Here is a 19,313-nt window from a genome sequence, read left to right on the forward strand (position 1 = left end):
GGTGTTTGAACACTTTTCAGGTACTAGAAGGCCTCTGCGGAGAGACTGTTTTGCAGCTGAAGATTCAGTAAGTGGGAATTCTGAAAGGTGTTGACTGTAGCAGGCATCTCCAGTTGATTTCAGCTGGAATGGCCATTGAGCTCTCCTGAAAGCATCATTTAACTGGTCAGATTTGTAAAGAAAGGTATGATTAATCAGTGGTTTGGGGAAAATAGCTAGAAATATGTGGCTTATTCATCTACAAAAATAGAGCCTTATCTAATAGCACATGATTACTTTAATTAACAATTTAGTTTTGCTATTCACAGAATAATGAAGCCTACTTTCCTTTGGAGCTGTCCTTTCCCCTCCTGCCTCCACACTGCTCAGCAGAGCAGCCTATGTGCTGGGAGGCTGGTGGCTCTGCATGTGCTGACTAGGCAGCCAGAGCCACCAGCAAGTTCAGACTGAAGCTTTTTTCCTCCTGGCAGAGGTATAATTGGGAACTTTCCACTTAATGTGGGGGTTTTTCTGACCTAAAGCTTCTTGAGAGCCCTCACAAGGATTCACCCTTTCTCTCCTGGGCCATTTTAACCCAGTAGGTTGACAATTCAGAAGCAACTGATGGCTCATCACAGCAACTGAATAAACCTCACTTCTTTAGGAAATGAACTGCAAGTCACAAAAAGCAGAAATGTGGTTTGTTTGGGGGGTTTTATGCATACTTACCTTAGACAAATGGGAAGAAAAAATCAAAGGGTAACTTGGCATTAATGGTGGGCCAGGCTTTATAGCCTGGCTCTGCAGGTAAAGAAACATCCGTGAAAACAACAGAACTTGTTATAGGAATAGTCCTTTCCCTTCCTGAGGGAAGCTGCAATGAAAATACAAATGGTCATTAGCTTCAGCCTTCTCTTTGTACAACTGCTTTGTTTGGGGTAGGTTATATTCTCAGCTGTTACTTGTAAAAAGTTTGTTTTTTCATATGCAGTTCCATGTGTTTTCGTGAATGACGTATAGTTTTTATTGAAGTGTGTTTTGGCCAGTAGCCCACAGTTGTGTTTGAGTTGGAACAGAAACCATTGGGTATAATACAATCTAATATGAAGTGCTACTTTTAGATAAAGAGATTAACTGGGTCACTGTTGCAGAGCTGATACCTAAGCAAAACAAGCCATTTTCTCTTAGGCCCTGTAATTGAATTACATACCTGCTTCAGTGTGGTGGTAGTGATCGTTGCTGTAACATTCACTATTCTGGCTTGTGGATTGACTAGGGATCCATATTTAGTCCACTTCACTTCTATTTCAAGTGATACTGGTATTTGGCATGAGCTCTGAAAAGTGTTATAAATTCTCTCATTGTCTGACTCACACAGAAACAGCCACATTAATTATTCATGTTATTAAACTGGCAGAATGCCCCCACAAAGCTGGCTCCAGGAGCTTCCCAGAACTTCTACACCATGCCTGTGCCCTGGACTGCTGCCTCTGCAGGCAGCACAGGCATTGCAGCCTTGGCTCAGGGATGTCCCAGCAGTTTCTCCATAGGTGACAAACTGACCCTGTAACTGCACTTCAAGCGGGGCTGTTCTACCTGAGGCAGGACTGTGACTCTCAGTGATAGTGCTGAGCTGGCTCTTTTTAGTAGGAAGACTTATTTCAGCAGAAAAGCCTTAGCTCTGTCAGGGCAGAATTTTGAAGCCTACAATCTTAGGTATTTTTAGGTATTTCTTTGTGAACTGTCAAGTTTCTGGTTACAGAAATGATTCACTGTTTAGTTGCAAAAGCCTGCTAGAAATCTGTATGCAAGCTGTTGCTGAGGGCATGCTGCCATTCAGCACGTGCCAAGCAGCGCTGCCTAACACCAACAGCAGGATCTGTGCTGTTGGGAGGAGAAAGACTAGTACAGAGGATGTTAGGAATTAATGTAGTGTGTTAGGAATTAATGTAGTGTTTGGGTCACTCAAATCTACTGTTTCTGTGCTTTAAAGGATTCTTGCTCTTACTCTAACCTGATATAAGCACCAAGGACAAGCACTGATTCTGTTACTTCGCTCTTTCAACCATACCTATTGTGCTTCATCCCCATCTGAAGAGCAAGACTCTAAACTGGCTAGAACTCATTCTGTACCTAACATGTTGTCCTGATTCATAACTGAGAAGCCTAGATAGCAGCTTGATTAAAGGTAAACCCTGTCTTCTAGAGCAGGAGCTAAACTCATTTGTGACTATCCCAGGAAGTCTTTCCTCCAGTTTGTCTCTGCATTTTTTTCCCTGTAGGTCCATATTTTTCCCTGAGAAGCCCAGGCTGGTGCTGCAGTACATGTACAGGTACAGGTCTCAGGAGGGAGGACAGCAAGAGCGAAGGGGACAGTGGTAGTGGTGTAACTTTCACCTGTTCTGAAATGTAGAGGTGAGTTATCGGCACCCAGTCAAGCACATCCTGGGCTTGAGAATTCCCAAATGAGGCCACATATTCAGGGAAGCTTTGTCCCTTCAGTAGATCCAGGAGGGCTTGAGTCAAAGGCTGGCATGTCATAGCTGCAGTAATTCTTCCAGGGAGAAAAAAAGAGATGCATTAAAGCAAAATCATCAGTTTGGCACAGTAATAATTTCTCCTTGCTCTCATGCGCTGTTCAAGCCTTCCGGCTACAGCTGCTAATGTACACAATCTTTTCAAGAGAAAGACCCTTGTTAATTAAATGACATTTTTTCTAATTAAATACTCCATTCCCAGTACTCCTCCAGCTGCATACATGTCCCAGGACCTGAAACAGATCCTAATGGAAAGGGTTGTCAGTGGATTTAAAAGCACTAAATAATAAAAGAAATGGCCTCTTACCGTAACTTACAGCCTGATATCATGTTATAACCAAATAACACTGGGGCTCTGGCTCCCTGTGCCACCAGACAGTCCTGGGTGGATGTACTTTGCAGGATAGTAAGCTGACTGTATGTGTTAGTATTCTGAACGATGCCAGATGTAACACACAGTTAAAGGGAAATTCAATACTTGTTGTATATCATGAAGAAAGAATCCTCAGTCATATCCTTAAAATATAGCTGAAAATGCTACAATAGCTCAAGACTCCTCTTACACTGTGAAGAAGCACTGGAGTGTACAATGAAGGTCTAAATCTATCTCACTAAACAGTCTCAGGAGATTGCAGTCAGGACTGAGTCATAAGCTACTTCTAAAATACAGCCCAAAAGCACACTTTTACATTGGGTAAAGAACAGATAATATATTATAGATGCCCGTGCTAGAAAGTGTTTGTGAGGATGGACCAGCAAAAGTGCTGCAGACATAATTTCAACAGGGAAAGGATATCCTTGTGGCCGGAAGCCTGCTCTTACAGGCAGTCCAACAACATAACCAGGATTACCACTGAGAGGAACTGGCGTTGTATTTACCTGCAATGCAAATGTACGGTATTAGTTCTCATCCTGTTCTGAAATTGCTGGAAAACATAGAAATATTTCAGTTATTTTAGGATTATTAAGGACAGTTCAAGGATTGCCTTGAACAAGGATAGTGGTAAGAGGGTAACAGTAAGCTTGTGACAATTCTCTTAACATTGGTGCAGGCTTTTCTTTCACTGGATGCAGTTATAGAGAGTCACAAGATGCATCTTCCAAATGTGAAAACCAGACTTTGGAGGCCATTATTGCCCAGTTCTGCAGTGCTGCCTCATTTGCGTACCCAGAGCAGGTTATATTTTACCTTGCTGCTAACAACTGTTCCAATTCAAGTTTAATAAGTTTTGTAATTAAATGTCTTTCACCAAGTCACCCGTAACATCTCCAGCAGTTACCTGAGTAAAGCTGATTTCGAAGCTCTGCTCTATTGAAAGTGCTTCTTTGTTAAGTGCCCCCAAGACAAAAGCAGCAGCTGCTTCTATTATTTCTCCTGCATCTGTGTATGTAATGTGATAGCTCACCTGAAAATTCAACATTTTAGATATTAATTAGAATAAATACGTAAGAGGATGAAACTAGACAAAAGGAATTTAAAAGTATGCAAGTATTTTTTCTTTCTTCCTTGCTTAAGAAACACTCAAGTACACAGTAAAGATACACTATAGCCTCTAAAGGCTGGAGCCTCTTCAAAACTGGCTTCTTGAAAAACCTCTTCTAAGCATAAGGCCAATGTTCATTTAAGGTTAAAAGCTGAGATGATGTGCACTGTGTGTTCCTCTGTCTCTGTCACCACTGTGCCTGAAGTCAACATCTTCCAAGCATAAGGGAGAGTCTAAGCTCATTTTATTGTCTCTTATGTCATATACACACAGTCATAATAGAAAAGGATTTCATCCTGTCTCCATGTTATGTTGCATATAGTTATTATTTTGTTGCAAAACACTCCCTTTTATCCCAAAGTCAGTGTTTCTCCTGTCACATTTGCTTGGGAGATGTCAAATACATGGAAGCCGTGCAAGGCCCTTCTCACATCTTTGCAGTTTGTGACTCAGAAGTGATTTGATGCATACATGCTTTCCATCAAACATGAGGAGAAAAAGAACTGTCATACCTACCCCAAGAACTACATTTATGCACAGTTCATTCAAAATCATGGGGAGCCTGAGGACATCACTACCATTAAGTAAAGTCCGCATTCCATTTAGAGACTGGACAACTATGGACTCGACAGAAATATTCACCTGAAAAGCAAATTCATGTCATTTCCGAGTATTGTGTAGAATTATTTTGGCTTTTTTTGTACTGTGTTTGTGACCCTTCTGGGTTCTATCAACAGTCCTCTGGACAACTACTATGTTACATTCTGGTACCCTATTTTTACTGTAAAGATTAAGGATAAAGTCCCTGTTCTGATGAAGTCAGTCAAAAACTCCCACTGACTATAACTGAGCAAGAATTTTTCCCCCAGCTCTTCCCACTAAGTTAGAAGGATACTCACCATCTGACTTGACTTGGGCACCTGGAGAAGAATAAAAGAGCACATTTAAATGACAGCAAACATGACTTAATACAAGGAGCAGCTAAGTAAAGCAGTTAAGGCTTAACTGCTTTGCCTATTTAACTATCATTACAATAACTTTTATATCATGGAAGCTATTGGATATACACTACCGTAGTGTGAAAACAATGGCTGCTCTTTGTGGCTAGTAGGAAAAATCTTACAGTCCAATCCTCTTCTTCTGACTGTAACTGGAAAATGTCTTAGTGACTTCCATCAGTTTTCCCTCAGGCCTAGCTAGACTACATCCCCAATAAACATACAGTGCATTCGCCAAGTAGTAGATGAATCCAGTGTTTCCCTTGGACACTCTATTTGCAACTCAGAACTAAGAAACCCTGAAGAAGTTTACTTGCATCAGAAAGGTGATGACTGTTATTGTGCCTCATAGCTTTTGATCCATTGAGGGCGTCAGAGAACATTGTTCCTACTGCAGCTCTGTGCAACACCACTTGTAACTAACCAGAGACTGCCAGTTTAGGAAGTCTCCCAGGCTGTTCTTTCCCAAAGGAATAAAGAGGTTTTGTTGTGCCGTTCTGACAGTAATAAGTCCATAGATTCACAGTACAATGAAATGAAAAGCAAGTATCCCTCTTATAGTAGTACATGGACATGCACATTTGCCCCACTGGAAAATTTCAACTGAATTTTCATGGAAGCACAGAAATGTCAGCCCAAGGTCATCAGTCATATTTATATCTACACCTTGAGGTACATCTCAGCCATCAGAATGCCCCTGTATCTGCTGGACAGGACAGGGGAGAGAGCAGAGATTAAGTGCCACAATTACCAAGAGCTTCATATCCCTCAAGCTGCCCGGCCTGGCAGTGAGTATGGGCTCATCATGATGGGGTTTCCGAAGGAACTGCTGTACCAGTCCCACCGGGGGCTCCCAGCAAGTCTCCCCGGGTTCATGGCTTCTGCCGTATCTTTTGCCAGCAGCTCCACCTGCTGGCACTGGAAGGGCTCCCTGCTCTGCCCTGTCCCCAGTACCAAGTCACTTTTCTGTTGTCACACCCATCTTCAGCTCCCTTTGGGAAGGGGAGCTTCCTACAGATCATCTCCAGCATCTACTCAGCACTCTCCAGTTCTTGCATCTGATCCTTCCTGAATGTCCACCGTACTTTGAACAGAATTCTGGCCTCTCCTGAGCTGGGCTGCTGTCACTGGCAAGCAGCACACGGGTTCTAGTGAGAAAGGGGAATTCACCTTTGAATTCAAAAACATTCCTCTGCTTGGAGCTTGTCCTGAGGCAAGCTTCTTTTCCCTAGTTCTACAGCCATTAAGAACGCCAATTTGGGTACACACAGAAACACTCAAGGCCCTTCTGAGGCAGAGTTTTCTCCAACTGTTCCCCAGCAGGATGACCAAAAGCTGACATCTGTGTGCAACAAATGTGCTGATTTTAGTGAGGTCCTCAACAAGCAGGAGAATGATCCCACCTGTGAGAACATGAACTATTTAAGGGGCTTTCCTTTCCTGTTGAAGGGGATTTATTTCTACATAAGACATCATCCTCCACTTCAAAAGGGAATGAAAAAGTAAGCTTAGCTTTGAAAAATAACCACAGGCTGTATTTGGGAGTAGGCTAGATACAAACAAATTTGCTCTCAGTGGGGTAAAAGGTCATGTTGTTTGAGGACTATAAAAGGAAGGCTCAGTATGCATGTACAATACCTCACTATTAAAAACTGAGGTGTGTAAGAAATGTTTATCTATGCAGAGCATTAAACCTTACAAGTTCTTCTTTAAGTACAAAGGTTTCTCAACTCATTAAAGCTCAGACTTCTTATGCACTCTGGAATAGGCTTCTTGGAAGAGCCTGAACAAGTACAAAAGCCTAAAGCTGCTGCCACTGCAGTAAGCACAAGCTCAGCGACAGGCTTGTCTCTTCAAGACCATTATTTTTGTTGGCCAAGCAGAGCACAGTAAATGCTTTTGTTACCAAAGCTTGAAGTAAAACATTTCCCAAGGCTTTCTGTAGAAAAGTCCATTGCACAGGGAGGTGGTTTTTCCCAACCCACAATTTAAAAATCCCAGTAAAGCACCATACTCTTTAGCAAATAGAATTGACTTAAATCTGTAGATACAAATGATATGTTATATCAATGGTCAGCTGTATGACTGCTACAGATCATACTCACTGCTAAAATGCTGGAGTTGATGTAGAACAGCATACTAATTGCTTGAATGTCATCGCATTTTTCCACACTTACTGATCTAATGCATTTTGTAGCCTGGTTTACTAAAAACCCTGGAAAAAAGTCACAAAGTATTACTGAGAGAAGTTAAAGAGTAATTACAAAAAGCAGAAATGAAAATCTAAGCACCTCAAGTATAAGTAACTGTAATTCCTATTGCAGATAAGGGTTCATGTGAGCTATAAAGACTGATACTTTCTTAGATTCTGCAAAAGTGCTGAGACAAAACACTACTTTTTAACAAGCTTAATAAAAAGAAGCTTAATCAAAGCCAGCTGAAAATTTATTACTTCAGTTTTGAGATCTTATGAGATTTCTTCATTTCACAAGAGACTTCAGTTTTCTTATGGTCATCATGATTGTTATGATACCATATTTAATAACAACAGTGAGGTTTGGAAACTGTGTGTGTGTTTGGTTGTGGCTTTTTCCTTTTCCCTCCCCCTCTGCAGAGGGGAAAAAACTGTGTGAAAGAGCTCAAGCCTGCAAGTCTGCCTTGACTTGCATTCAGGCTGTGAAAGGAACCTCACTGTTGTAAGAGGCATCTTACAAAGGTTGCCCGGTTAGGTCTTGCTTTGTGTAATACCCTCTTCCCTCAGGGTGTCACCGTTGTGCTATTCTATTAAACTAGTTATGCCAAAGAGGATGTTTTATTGTTGGATAAACACCCCATTAACAAGATTCTCAAGGATTTACATTATCTAACTTTGAATGTTTAACACAGATGCAACACAACTTCCAATCTATGCCTAAAAATAAACCCAGAGGAGTGGAAACATGAACAGTTTGTTCATGAATCTTTATCTGAATTTACATCTCTGTGTGTGCCAATTTACTGACTGATTAAGATCAAGTCAGAGCAGAACACTCTAAAGCAAATGAAACTTGAATTCAAATGCAGTTTCTAACCTGCAGGATTTTCATCAGAGCACCAAGAGGAGACCACAGGACTAGGCAGTCTCAGGAATGCATCCACTGTCTGTATAGGAACACCATACTGCCAAATAAGAGAATATATTCCAGTGTACAGGTATGCTTCAGTTCTAGTTCACTTTTTAAGTAAGCCAACACAAAATGCTACACTTCTTATTTTTACATTTCAATATTTAAAGGCCAAGATAAAGTTTGTCTCTTCCAGAAGAACTGCATGTTTTTAAAAGCAGATGTAAACAATGCTCACTTCAATCTAACACTAATTGCATCAGATCATTATTTACCTGGTATCTGCAAGTTTCATTTGCGTCAGACAGATTCTGATCATCCGTGTTCATGTCCCAGCTCTCAGGCTCAGCACTGAAAGCAGCACTTCCAAACTGCTTAAGCAATTGATCAAAATTCTCAGAAGTAGGAATTTCAGGGGAACTGAAGGTGAGTGCTTGTTCATCTGTCGAAACATTTTAAAGAATAGGAGAACTTTGGGGATAAAAGATACAGAAACAGCATTTAGTAACAATTTTTCCTTCTGGAGTCGTTAAAAACTCAGTGATGGAAAAATACCAACACAGCTTTTCTCTAAGAAAAGCTTTCTATTTTATTTAAAAGAAAACATAAGCACTACCTTAACCCATTATTTCCCCCAGGTCCATGAAAGGAAAAAGTTAAGTCCCTTACTTTCAAAACCATGGTTTCTAGCAGCCTATGTTCCAAAACAAAGGCCTGTCAATTAGTGTCTACAGATCCCATGTGAAGTATTCAGATAATTTAATTCTGACTGTACGTTAGTTAAGAGAACACAGCACTGATAACTTCTTCCCTGCGAGTCACTTCAAAGCTGGGCATAAAGGATTTGTACCACTGGTGACTATTACATAGTTACAGTAACTGATCAGGAAGGAGTCAGTTTCCCATAAGACAACTTTAAATATATTATGATGATAAACTATTTAAAAACAAATAAACCCCACAAAACAGTAGGGTTTTTTTTCCAACAGAGAAACTAAGAGTTAGAGATGTTCTAACTCCAAAGTTTCACAAGTGAAAGGATTACAACATAAGGACAGTGAACCTGCAGAACAACCAGTTTTCTGACAGGTTTAGTTGGTTCTAATTTTAGTCTGTTTCTGGTATCTAAAGAGCTTACAAAAATAACACCACAATGCTTAATAATAGCAACAGTTCTTACAGTTTGTAGCATGAATGCAGAAAATACTGGGATTGACTTGGTCGATTAATTTAAATACTCTTTCTGGTGGATTTGCTTCAACATCAAGAGAATATATGGCAGCTTTCTGACTACACAGACGGCTGTCACCTCTGCAAGCAATAATAATAAAATCAGTGACCTACTTCAAGTGAGTATTGACCATATTTTCAAGTTCATTTCATGTATTTAGGCAGCATCAAAAAAAAGCATGAGATTACTGTTTTAAAATAACATACTGCAATTGTGTCTCCTTTGAAGGCTTATATTGTTTTATACTGTGTGCTTAGTAATAATAGAGAATTCTCCAACAGCTTTTATCTAGCAGTGGAAATTGAGCAGCAACATGAAGAAAGGTAGGAGACAGAGCAGGGGGAAGGGGAGAACCTGACAGTAATAATATTAGAGCTAAAATGACAAGTTGGATGGGATCCATGTGGTGTGAGACACCACAAATGCAGAGTGCCCCACACGGTATACACAGCTCAGAAGCACTTTTCTTTATACAACACAACTGGGAAGTATGACCTTTAGGGTGACGTGATGGCATGTAGACAAAAAAAAAGGTCAGTTTTGTGAATATTGGAATAATATTCACTTGGAGCAAGGAGTCCTACTTGAGATACACATAGAAGAAATGGCAGAGACAGCAGGGTGAAATAACTCACCCCAGTCTAACAAAGTATTTGTAGATGTGCCATGGGCTCATCCACAGCAGCCCAGAACTGTATCAGTGAATGTGCCAGTTCATACCCTGAAGAGCACTGGTGTGTCCTACATGCCAGAAATAAAAGATGATGATTCCTGTGAAACTGGTGCTGGGACAGGGTTAAAACAGTAAAGGACAGATACTGAAGAAGTGAAATGCCTTTTTGACCACGGAGTTAAACTTTTCCATGAGGTAAAGCATTTGTTAGTAGCATTCACATCCTAAATCAAATGCCCTTTCTCTGCTGTTTCAGAGGCCACATCGCCTCTTACTTGGGATCAGTCAAACCCTTTCAGTAAATAACACAATTACACTGATGTTTATAAATCTAGATGTAAATACTGAGATCCACAGTCCTTGCAGTCATTGAAAATCCCATGGATTTTCCTGTAAAAGAAACATTTTACACAAAAGACTTTGGGGAAAGAAACACAACTTCATTTTATGCATTTCTAGTTGACAAAGACAGAACAGTCACCCGAGACAATGAAACTGTCACTCAGGAAGGTGCTGATTAGACCTTTCTGATATCTATAAATGGGAATCAGTAGTCATTGTGTGCAAGAACAATAAGAACCCATGGTCTGGGATGACTGCTAATTCAAATTTCAAAGCACCAAGAAAAAACCCCAGTGTTCACATTGGCATGACTTATGCAGAAGGTGGGTTGAAGAGCTGTACTTTTTGTTCTGAAAAGTCACCAAGAGACTATTTTACATTACAAATTTGAAGTGAGCTTTCTTAACTCCTTTTTGAGGAGATGAAATTGGGTGAAAGTGGTTTCACAGAGACTGTAAATAGCAAAGAAATAATTATTGGCATGAATTTATTGATATAATGTTACATTTCACTGTTTCTAATGTGACAGACTGGCAGCGAGGCAGCAAGTTGGGATGCTGACTTGTAAAATGAGGACCAGAATGATGCTCAAACTTGTTCATTAAGCCCTGAAGTGATCAAGTTTCTATCTGATATCATAAACCATAATGAAAGAGGTTACTGATAAATTGCTGATGACTGAAGGGGGTGACCAGATGGTCCCATGGTATCAGCTTTAACTCCCAGACACTGCATTGTATTGATTTAAGTTTAAAGATGCATTATTCTTGGCCCAACAGAAGGCATCACCACTTCAGTGCCCATAAACAAGGAAAGAGGAGAAAAGCAAGGAGCATGAGTTCAGAAATGAGGGAATAAGTCAAAGAGAAACAGGTGGGAGGACAATTTGTTGTTCTACCTGGTTGGGGACAAAAGTTTCCAGGCCTAGTACAGGAAGGACTGGTCAAAGGGTAGGCAGGAGTTAGAATGGAGGGGGAGAGGGGGTAGGATTTGTTAAGAGAGAATAGAGCCCTTACAAATGCATGCAGCAAATAAACAAGATTTTACTTCATACAGCTACTTATGCACTTACGTGACCACAGGAACTGAACAGGTAGTGAAGAGGCTGAAATCTGCTGCACTGCAGTCAGGGTCACAGCAGCAATTCACATCACACTGTGCCACCAGCAGGTCACAAACACACAGCTTGGCAACTGGCGGGAGGGGAAGATTGAAATTAGAACTGGAACTTTACACATTACAGCATGTTCCCCAACACCCCCATTCTTCACCTCGCCTCGTTTCTGACAATGGTCAAGAGTCTATATCCAAATTCATGTGTCCTTTTTTTAAAGTAATTTTCTAAAGCCATCTTTTCTGCTACTTAGCAAATCTATGTGGGACACAATAACAAAACCAAGGGCATACTAACACCTGCTGCTGTGAAATCAAAAAAGCAATGTTATAGGAGTTTTGAAGGTATGAAAATATACTCAGCCCTGCAGAGGGGGGGAAGAGATACAAACAAGGTTCACTTCTTGCTTGTTCAGCTTATTGGGAAAACGAACAAAAAAGGAAACATTTTGATAGAGCAGTGAGATGTTTACAAGTATTGAGCATGTCCCAAGGTCCAGTAATATGTTTTCCTGATGTGCCAATGTAACCATAGTTGACTTTGGTTTTTCTCCTCTCTTTAGATACTGTGAAATATTGTAATAATACAAAGTGCTACCAATACTGTAAACTGTCTCAATAAAATGCACTTAGCAGCTTCTTAAACATTCTTGGGTTTTCAAGTTTAGAAATTCAAAGAACAGCTATTACTCTATTACTCTACTGAAGTGGGTTTGAGAGCTGGTATGCTGTAATAAATCCTGACTTAAGAACAACAGAGTGAAGAAAATGAAGCCCAGTGCTCTGTAGGCAAGACATTCAAACAACATTCATTTTCATAACTCATGTTGCTTTTATTTTGACTCTTGCCCATTTTTCTATGGCCTCTCGGATGTTCTCTGACCATCTGAATAGTATCCAGGTATTTCCTGGAATCTCTGATGTTCTGACTGTTCCGTTTGCTGAGTTTAGCACTGCAGTCAGCTCATCTTGTAAACAAGGTAAGTTTAAACACAGATGATTAGATTGGGAGGTTGTATCTCTGAGATCAGAGATTTAAGTCTCTTTTTCCCTAAGGAGGGGTACACACTGGGACATGTTTAATTTGGCAAGTAACCCAGGCAAGCTGAACACTTGGCAACAACAGTGGGAAACCGAAAGTTAAAGCATACCTGCCGATTAGGAGACAGTAGGAAACAAAACAACGATCTGTGATCTATCTTGCCATAGCATCACTGTAGACGCACAGAGCTGGGGCTGAGTTCCGAGTCTTGGAGCAAACTGTGTTTGCAACCAGCTCGGTTTGGAGATCTCCAGCACACAGAGGGTGAGCCTGGGTCTCCTCTGCCAGGCCAGACTGTGTCCCATGGGCTCAGAGCAGCCTGCTGGGTGGGCAGGGGGACCTGGATCCTGGCCGTGCATGCCAGGATCAGCGTACCCAGTGGCCGTGTAGTGGTACTGGGTACTGTAGGGTTGTAAACCTGCCTGAGGAAGCCCTGAGCCTCGGCTGGACCGGGGTGCTGCTAGAGAGGGGTGCCTAGAGCAGAGCTGCAGCACAGCCCCGCTAAATCCCCACGGAGAAGCAGGTTTCCCTTGCCCGGCAACAGCCGCCGGCGCCGCGCAGAAGCCCTAAAGCACCCACCGTCCGTGACCGGAGCGGGCCCTCTGCGGGTCCGCGCCGGGACGGCCGCGCTGGTCTCCGGTGGCGCTACGGGCTCCGTGCTCGGCTCTGCTGCCCGGAGCGGCGGCAGGAGGAGGAGGAGGAGGAGGAGAAAGGCCCCGAACCCCAGCGCCGCCGCCATGACGGCCGCTGCCGGCCGCCCCTAGCAACGGCGCGGTTGCCAGGGAGCGCGGGGCATCACGGGAAGCGCGAGTTCCCGCCCTCCCGGTGCATGACGGGGAGGAGGGAGGGGGTCTGAGGTAACCGAGCTCCATGGGAATGGGGCTGTGTGTCGCTGTGCCATGGTGGGCGGCGAGGGGAGGCTGGGTTGTGTTTGGCTGTTGCTTCCTGCCGCCCTCAGCCCCGCTCAGCGCAGGGAGACCTGGGGTGAGGTCACGCCACGCGCTGAGCCTCTGGCTGGATATGGCCTCCTCTGAGGCCACTCCGCTTGCCTCACTTCATGGCCGCCATCATGGCTGCCTCAGGCACCCACTCGTGCCACCCAGCCCCGTCAGAAGCCGGCCAGCGCGGCTGTAACTTGGGTGTCGGTGGCCCTCGGTGCTAAGCCAAGGGCAAGAGGAAAAGATTTAAGTTGTAGCAACTGAACCATCAGCCATGTATGTGGTTTGGGCAAAAGTTCTACTGGAAAGCCATATGCAAAGGTGGGGAATGGCCCCTTGTGAGCTGTAAAATCTTACATTTAGTGTATTTTTGCAACTTTTTAGTAATCTGAAGCTAATTTGTAAAGTCCATTTAATTTCTCCTTTAGAAAATGCCATTTCTCCTTTTGAAAAAACTTAATGTTCAGTGCATCTGTTTGTTCATCAGTCTTACCAGTAATCCTGCAGTATATACAAGTGGTTTTATGCTAAATTGTAAAAAATGAGCTGACTGAATGATCACAGTTCCTTACAGCTATCTTACAAATATCAACATCCAGGCTTGAGTTCCAACCAAGAGATGACTTTTTAACCTTTGAAGTCTGTGTTCTGCTTTTCCTGCTCAAAAGCACCTTTACGACGTTTGTTCCTGCATCAGACTAACAAGTGCATTGTTACAGTGTGCCTTATTTTTCTGATCAGGGTCGTTCCTGTCGTCTTGAAGGGAAGCGCCAAAAGCTTTAAGGCCACAAGAGGGCATGTTCTCTTTCACGTTGATCCACTTGACTGCTGCCCACGCAACTTCACGTCGACAGTGCGTATTTAGTACATTGATGTTCCAGGTTCTTCTACTGAGAACTGAAATGATTCCACAGCGTCTTTGTCACCTTCACACTCTCCTCTTGCTGCACAAGAGCCCATTACTCACAAAGGTGTTGATGAGTTACACAAGACAGACTGTTGTCTGCCTCATGCAGTACAAGGCTACCAAGGTCATTTGATATTATCAAAGAGCTGGCAACGTAAGATGGATTTGAAATAGCTCCATATTACGTGGCGAAATCCTGGAGTCATCCTTCTCTTTGGAAAGAAGACTTAATACTTCAAAGGTGACATGAAGGTGAGAATCCAGCATACTCCATTGTACCTCAGACATCTGTGTGCCTTATGTGCAGACATAGTGTCACCTGGGTGTTCCAATCTGCATTCCTTCTGTTAAATATAACTGAAAGTTACTGTATTTGCCGCCTTCTTTGGGGAAGAAAAACCAGTGTCTCTTTGTTTCTTTGCTGTTTCTGAGATTACAATGGAAACATTCATGCTTTTCCTTTCAGTAAGGTCTCCTCAGTGATGTTACTACTGTTAGGTTTGGCTTTTTTCTCAGGCTTGAAGAGTAACAGTAACTTCAAGTACATTCCCATTTTGAAAAGAGACTGTAAAAATGGCATCAAGGGCTCCTTTTTCCTTCTCACTAAGGCTGTGCCAGTACTGGCTGCAGACATCAAACAGAGTAAGTGCCTATATTTGGAGGAAATCATGGGAATCTTTAAAAAGCAGCCTCTTTCCTGGTCCCATAGCAGAGAAACATGTTACTTTTGCCAGTTTACTCAGATTTGCATATTCATAGCTGTGTTCAGGACAGATATTGATGCACTGCCCTGAAAACTCTGGTTTCTTTGCCCCTGCTTAATAACACACATAGGCACAGGGTGTAGAAGTCAGGCAAGGACCTGTTAGCAGCAGAGTAAGAAGTCTTGCAGCTTCAAGAAGGAGGCCTTAGGCAGGGAACTGTGCCCTGAATAAAGGAGACTTGTTTTCCTGCCTCTTAAAAGGCAAGTGAAGCTCTTTACTTTTGTCACTACGAAGTGACTGAAGTTTCCACATCCTCTTGCTTGAGGGAAAGTAAAACAGATTTGGGAGTTTTACTTCTAGCAGCTGTGGGGCTTTTCCTCCACTTCCAGGGGAGAGGGAAGCCCACAGGAAGCAGCAGCCTGAGTGTGTGGCTGTGCTCTTCTTCACTGCTGCTTGAGATGAGACATCTCTCTTGGGTGAAGCTGACTTGGGGGCTTACAGTTCCTTGAACTTCTTGACTAATATCCCATACTATGACTATGTATGGTCAGTTGACAAGGATGAGGATGTTTCTCCTCCATAGAAGTCCTGCACATTTGGAAATCTGGAATTTGGTTTGCAGGCTTGCAGAGAGAGTAGTGCTTAGTTTATGGTTTATCGTTGTTGGTTGTATTGTCTTCTATATGACATGTTCAACTGCAGCACCATGACATGAGCTCATTAATATTAAAGCACCCTTACTTGTTAGTTTAAATGTCTGATGCATTTAAACTGAGTAAAAAGGGCCGTTGACAATGCACAAGGGAAAACATAATGTAATACATTCTGTTTTGCATCCAGAATTACTTTGCAAAGCTGATGGTGCACAAGGGACCAGCCTCCTTGATGAAAACCAAGCCTTGCTGAAAGCACAGATTGCACCCTGAATGCATGTGGGCAGGAGCTGGATGAATAAGAGGTATTATTTCTTACTGCATCTACCATTGAAATAGACTAGAACTGGGCAACTGTTCAATAACAAAGTATAATTAATCTGGTTTTCTAATGATTGTTTTCCCCACAGTAAGTTAGGGCTTTACTCAGACCAACAATTCACCTAAATCCATCTCCAGTAGTACTTGTAAAAGACGAATAGGATTAACATAGTAGTCACTTCAGTTTCCTCTTTATTAATGTTAAGTGACTAATTCTAAATTCCTGAACTGTAGGAAGTGATAGTTCAATAAAGTCATGACGTCTACCCAGAAATATGCACACACAAACAGAATGTAGTAAGTAAAGCCTTTCAGAATGTAACATAAAGAAAATAGATTAAAAAAACCCAGACAAAATCCACTTCTGTCATTAAAAAAAGGCAAGACAAAAGCCAAGTATAAGGAAAACTTTTTGAAAAGTCCCCCCATCACAAAAGCACCCTTGTGTTAGACTTCTGAAGCAGGTTCCAAAGAGCAAACTCCGCAGAGGGTAGGACAGGATTAGGACATTGATAAATACTGCATGTTCTCCATCATGGAGATTCTGATTTATCCCATCAACATGTGGGAAATAATAATTAAAAAGGGCACTGTGATGCTCACATGGGAGGTCCTGTAAAATAGAGATTTGAGCAGTTGAAGATGTAGTCGATTGCTGTCTATGAAAAAACATTTGAAGGGATTTACTGTAGCACTATTTTAGTTATATATTAAGGAGCAAGATTTTGACGTGCATTTAAGCACTGTAGGGTGGCATTTCCAATCCAAACATGGCAGTATCAAGTCTCGTCAAACACCATAAACTGATTGTAAGCACAAATAAAACTAACACAAATGTCCTTTATGAAATGATAGGAATAAGCCTACCACATTAGGTACATTTCAGTTTGTCTCATCCAAGCTTATTTAACAATTCAGTTAAATGTTATTGTTAACTCTGTAACTTTGACCACAGTCCTCCCCTTTTAAAATTACTTGAGATTTAAATAATTACTTTAACGCATCTAAAACTATTGCAGTTCCTCTGAACAAGTCACTTTAGTTTTCAGAACAGTGCGCCAGTATCTGTCCCGAATATAGCTACAAATATGAGAATCTAAGTGAGTAAACTGGCAAAGTCCACGTGCTTGTGTGCAGTGACAGAAATTTTACCCATGAACACATATAATTTTTTTTAGACAGCTTAATTTTATTTTTTTGACATTTAAACTAATTCAGAATTAGCTCAATAACCAGAGTCTTCATAAACAATGATGGATGAGGTGTTCAAGCTATTTGTGGGATCTTTCTGAACATATCATATACAAGGCTTTTAACTGCTCAGGTTTTAGTGTTAGGGGGTTTTTAGTAATAAAAAATGCTCAACAGAGTTACTGTCATGAAGGAGTTAGGAATTCTCTAGGAAGTGGAATTCCTAGACAAGTAATTCCTGTTACTTTAAATAAGGATAAAATCCTAAGAGAAGCAGTTTTGTATGTGTGTTACTTGATCTAAATGTGTATTTTCAGCATGGTGCCATTCAAAACAATTTTACCACTGACCAAAAGTCAGAGTCACCATTACACTGCAGTATTCTGTGTTTTATAGAGAAAGTGGATGACTTGGTTGAGGTTCTAAAGGAATCGAGGGAGAAACTGATAAGCAAAATAAACCAGCTCTCCATAACAGCTGGTATTTGGGAGGTCCTTGTTCCCATCCTGAGATGGTGATCTTCTGACTCAGCATCTCCTCCTGTCTCTTCCCTGTGAAGTCTGGCATCATCCTTTCACATTAGTTTTGTGTTTGGTTCTAACTACGCTGTCTTGAACTTCTTCATCTTTTCAAGGCAAACATGGGTTTTGCTCCATGACAGATGACTTTAAAAACTCAAGTGGACAAGCATTTTTAATTAGAGTCAAACCAAAGTCAGATCAGTCAAACTGCATTCTGGTCTAGCACATTAGCCCTTAAATAAATAGCAAGAAGCCTGAGCTGCCTCTGTACAGCAGATGGCATTACAGGTAATATTTATCATACTCCAGTTCCAAGGCTAAGATAGCAGGGAGGGAGCATTGACGTCAGCTACAAGTGAATCAGTCTTAATACAAGCTGAAAAACTGCTTGTGCCTTCCACAAGTTGATTACATTGCACAGCACTTCTGCTTAGAGTTCCCCATTGCATTTATTGGTCTGAGCAAGCCTAGCAGGAAGAGTTCATTTTGTTTTGCAGCTTAACTGAACTGATGGAAGTGGATCTTGGACTTTGAGGTGGGAAGATTCCACCCAGCTGCAGTAACCAGGGGAATGCCCTTTGCCCCAGTTTTTGTGCCAAATTTGTGCATTTGAGAATTTTAAACAAATATCACTTGGCCAGATATCGACCCTCAGGGTACAAGAATAATACAGAGTGAGGCTGCAGGAGGGCATGTCCTGGGAGGGATTTATGGGAGACCTATCAGGACTCGTACTGAACAGTGAGGAAACCCAAATGTCCTGTTTCATTTCAAACAGTTGTTCTTAGTCTCATGTGAGCTGAGTGATCCTCTGAATGAAAACCAACAGCAGTTTTGCATCTGGGCACAGTGTGAGTGAAAGAGTACAGTGCAGGAGTGAAAGAGTTCAGCAGTGGTCACTAATTCTCATATAGATAATGCCACCTTCCTTGTGTCTGAGTGCTCAGCAGGGATTGAGGAGCATGAGTTGGCGTGGGAGCCCTTACTGAAACATGGGGCTGTGCTCTACCAAGTGTGTTTGACAGCCTTGTGCTCATACTGAATTTCCCAACCCATGGTTGATTGGCAAAGCAGTACAGACAGTGTCCCATGCAGCTCTGGGAAACACACCATGCTTCCAACCAAACCTGGGTTCTCCATGGCTCAACACAGTGTGTTCCCAGAGCTGGATGGCAGTGTTCACCCGGCCACTGCACATCACCCTGTGCTAACCAGAGCTGCCCCAGCACTGCATAAGCTGTTAATGAAAACGGGGGTGAGGCCAGGCTGGACTTATCCTAGAAGGGAACTGGACAAGAGGGTAGAAGAATGAGAGCGAGGGGAGGGAAAGAATGACTCTGTGGAGGAAACTCTTGACAATATGTGCTTCCCTTTCCTGCTGGTGATACAGGAGGGGTGAGGCAGAAATGCTTGTGGCGGAGGAGAGCCACCTTGCCAGTGCTGTTTGTCATCTCACACACCCTGATGGGCCTTGGCAGCAGCACACCCTTATCTCCAGTGCACTGGCAAATTTGTCTGGGCAGTGGGTTCCCAGCTCACCAAGGCCTGGGCTGCTCTTTGTGTTCACTGCATGCT

The 19,313-nt window shown here is 42.2% G+C and overlaps 1 protein-coding gene across 1 annotated transcript; it reads right to left on the bottom strand.

Annotated features, from left to right (window-relative positions):
* Positions 1 to 8: 8 nt before the first annotated feature.
* On the bottom strand, positions 9 to 13,266 carry TCTN1 (tectonic family member 1). Its single transcript, XM_080628277.1, has 15 exons — positions 13,083 to 13,266; positions 11,421 to 11,541; positions 9,283 to 9,413; positions 8,378 to 8,544; positions 8,070 to 8,157; positions 7,104 to 7,213; positions 4,900 to 4,920; positions 4,517 to 4,642; positions 3,797 to 3,922; positions 3,311 to 3,395; positions 2,824 to 2,962; positions 2,377 to 2,533; positions 1,190 to 1,315; positions 709 to 853; positions 9 to 145 (listed from the first exon to the last, which is right to left on the bottom strand). The coding sequence occupies exons 1-14, from the start codon at positions 13,240 to 13,242 to the stop codon at positions 710 to 712; spliced, it is 1,701 nt and encodes a 566-aa protein (XP_080484403.1). The 5' UTR covers positions 13,243 to 13,266; the 3' UTR covers positions 9 to 145; position 709.
* Positions 13,267 to 19,313: the final 6,047 nt, after the last annotated feature.

Source organism: Psittacula echo (assembly GCF_963264785.1).
Source record: "Psittacula echo genome assembly, chromosome: 13".
NCBI classification, from domain to species: domain Eukaryota; kingdom Metazoa; phylum Chordata; class Aves; order Psittaciformes; family Psittacidae; genus Psittacula; species Psittacula echo.

Excerpts from the sequence above, each read along its gene's own strand:
- TCTN1 (XM_080628277.1), bottom strand. The coding sequence starts at position 13,242 with ATGGCGGCGGCGCTGGGGTTCGGGGCCTTTCTCCTCCTCCTCCTCCTC. Across the intron at positions 4,921-7,103 it reads TCAACTCCAGCATTTTAGCA|GTGCCCAAGTCAAGTCAGAT; the intron begins GTGAGTATGATC and ends ATTCTTCTCCAG. Across the intron at positions 2,963-3,310 it reads AGGCTTCCGGCCACAAGGAT|CTGGCATCGTTCAGAATACT; the intron begins ATCCTTTCCCTG and ends TGTGTGTTACAT.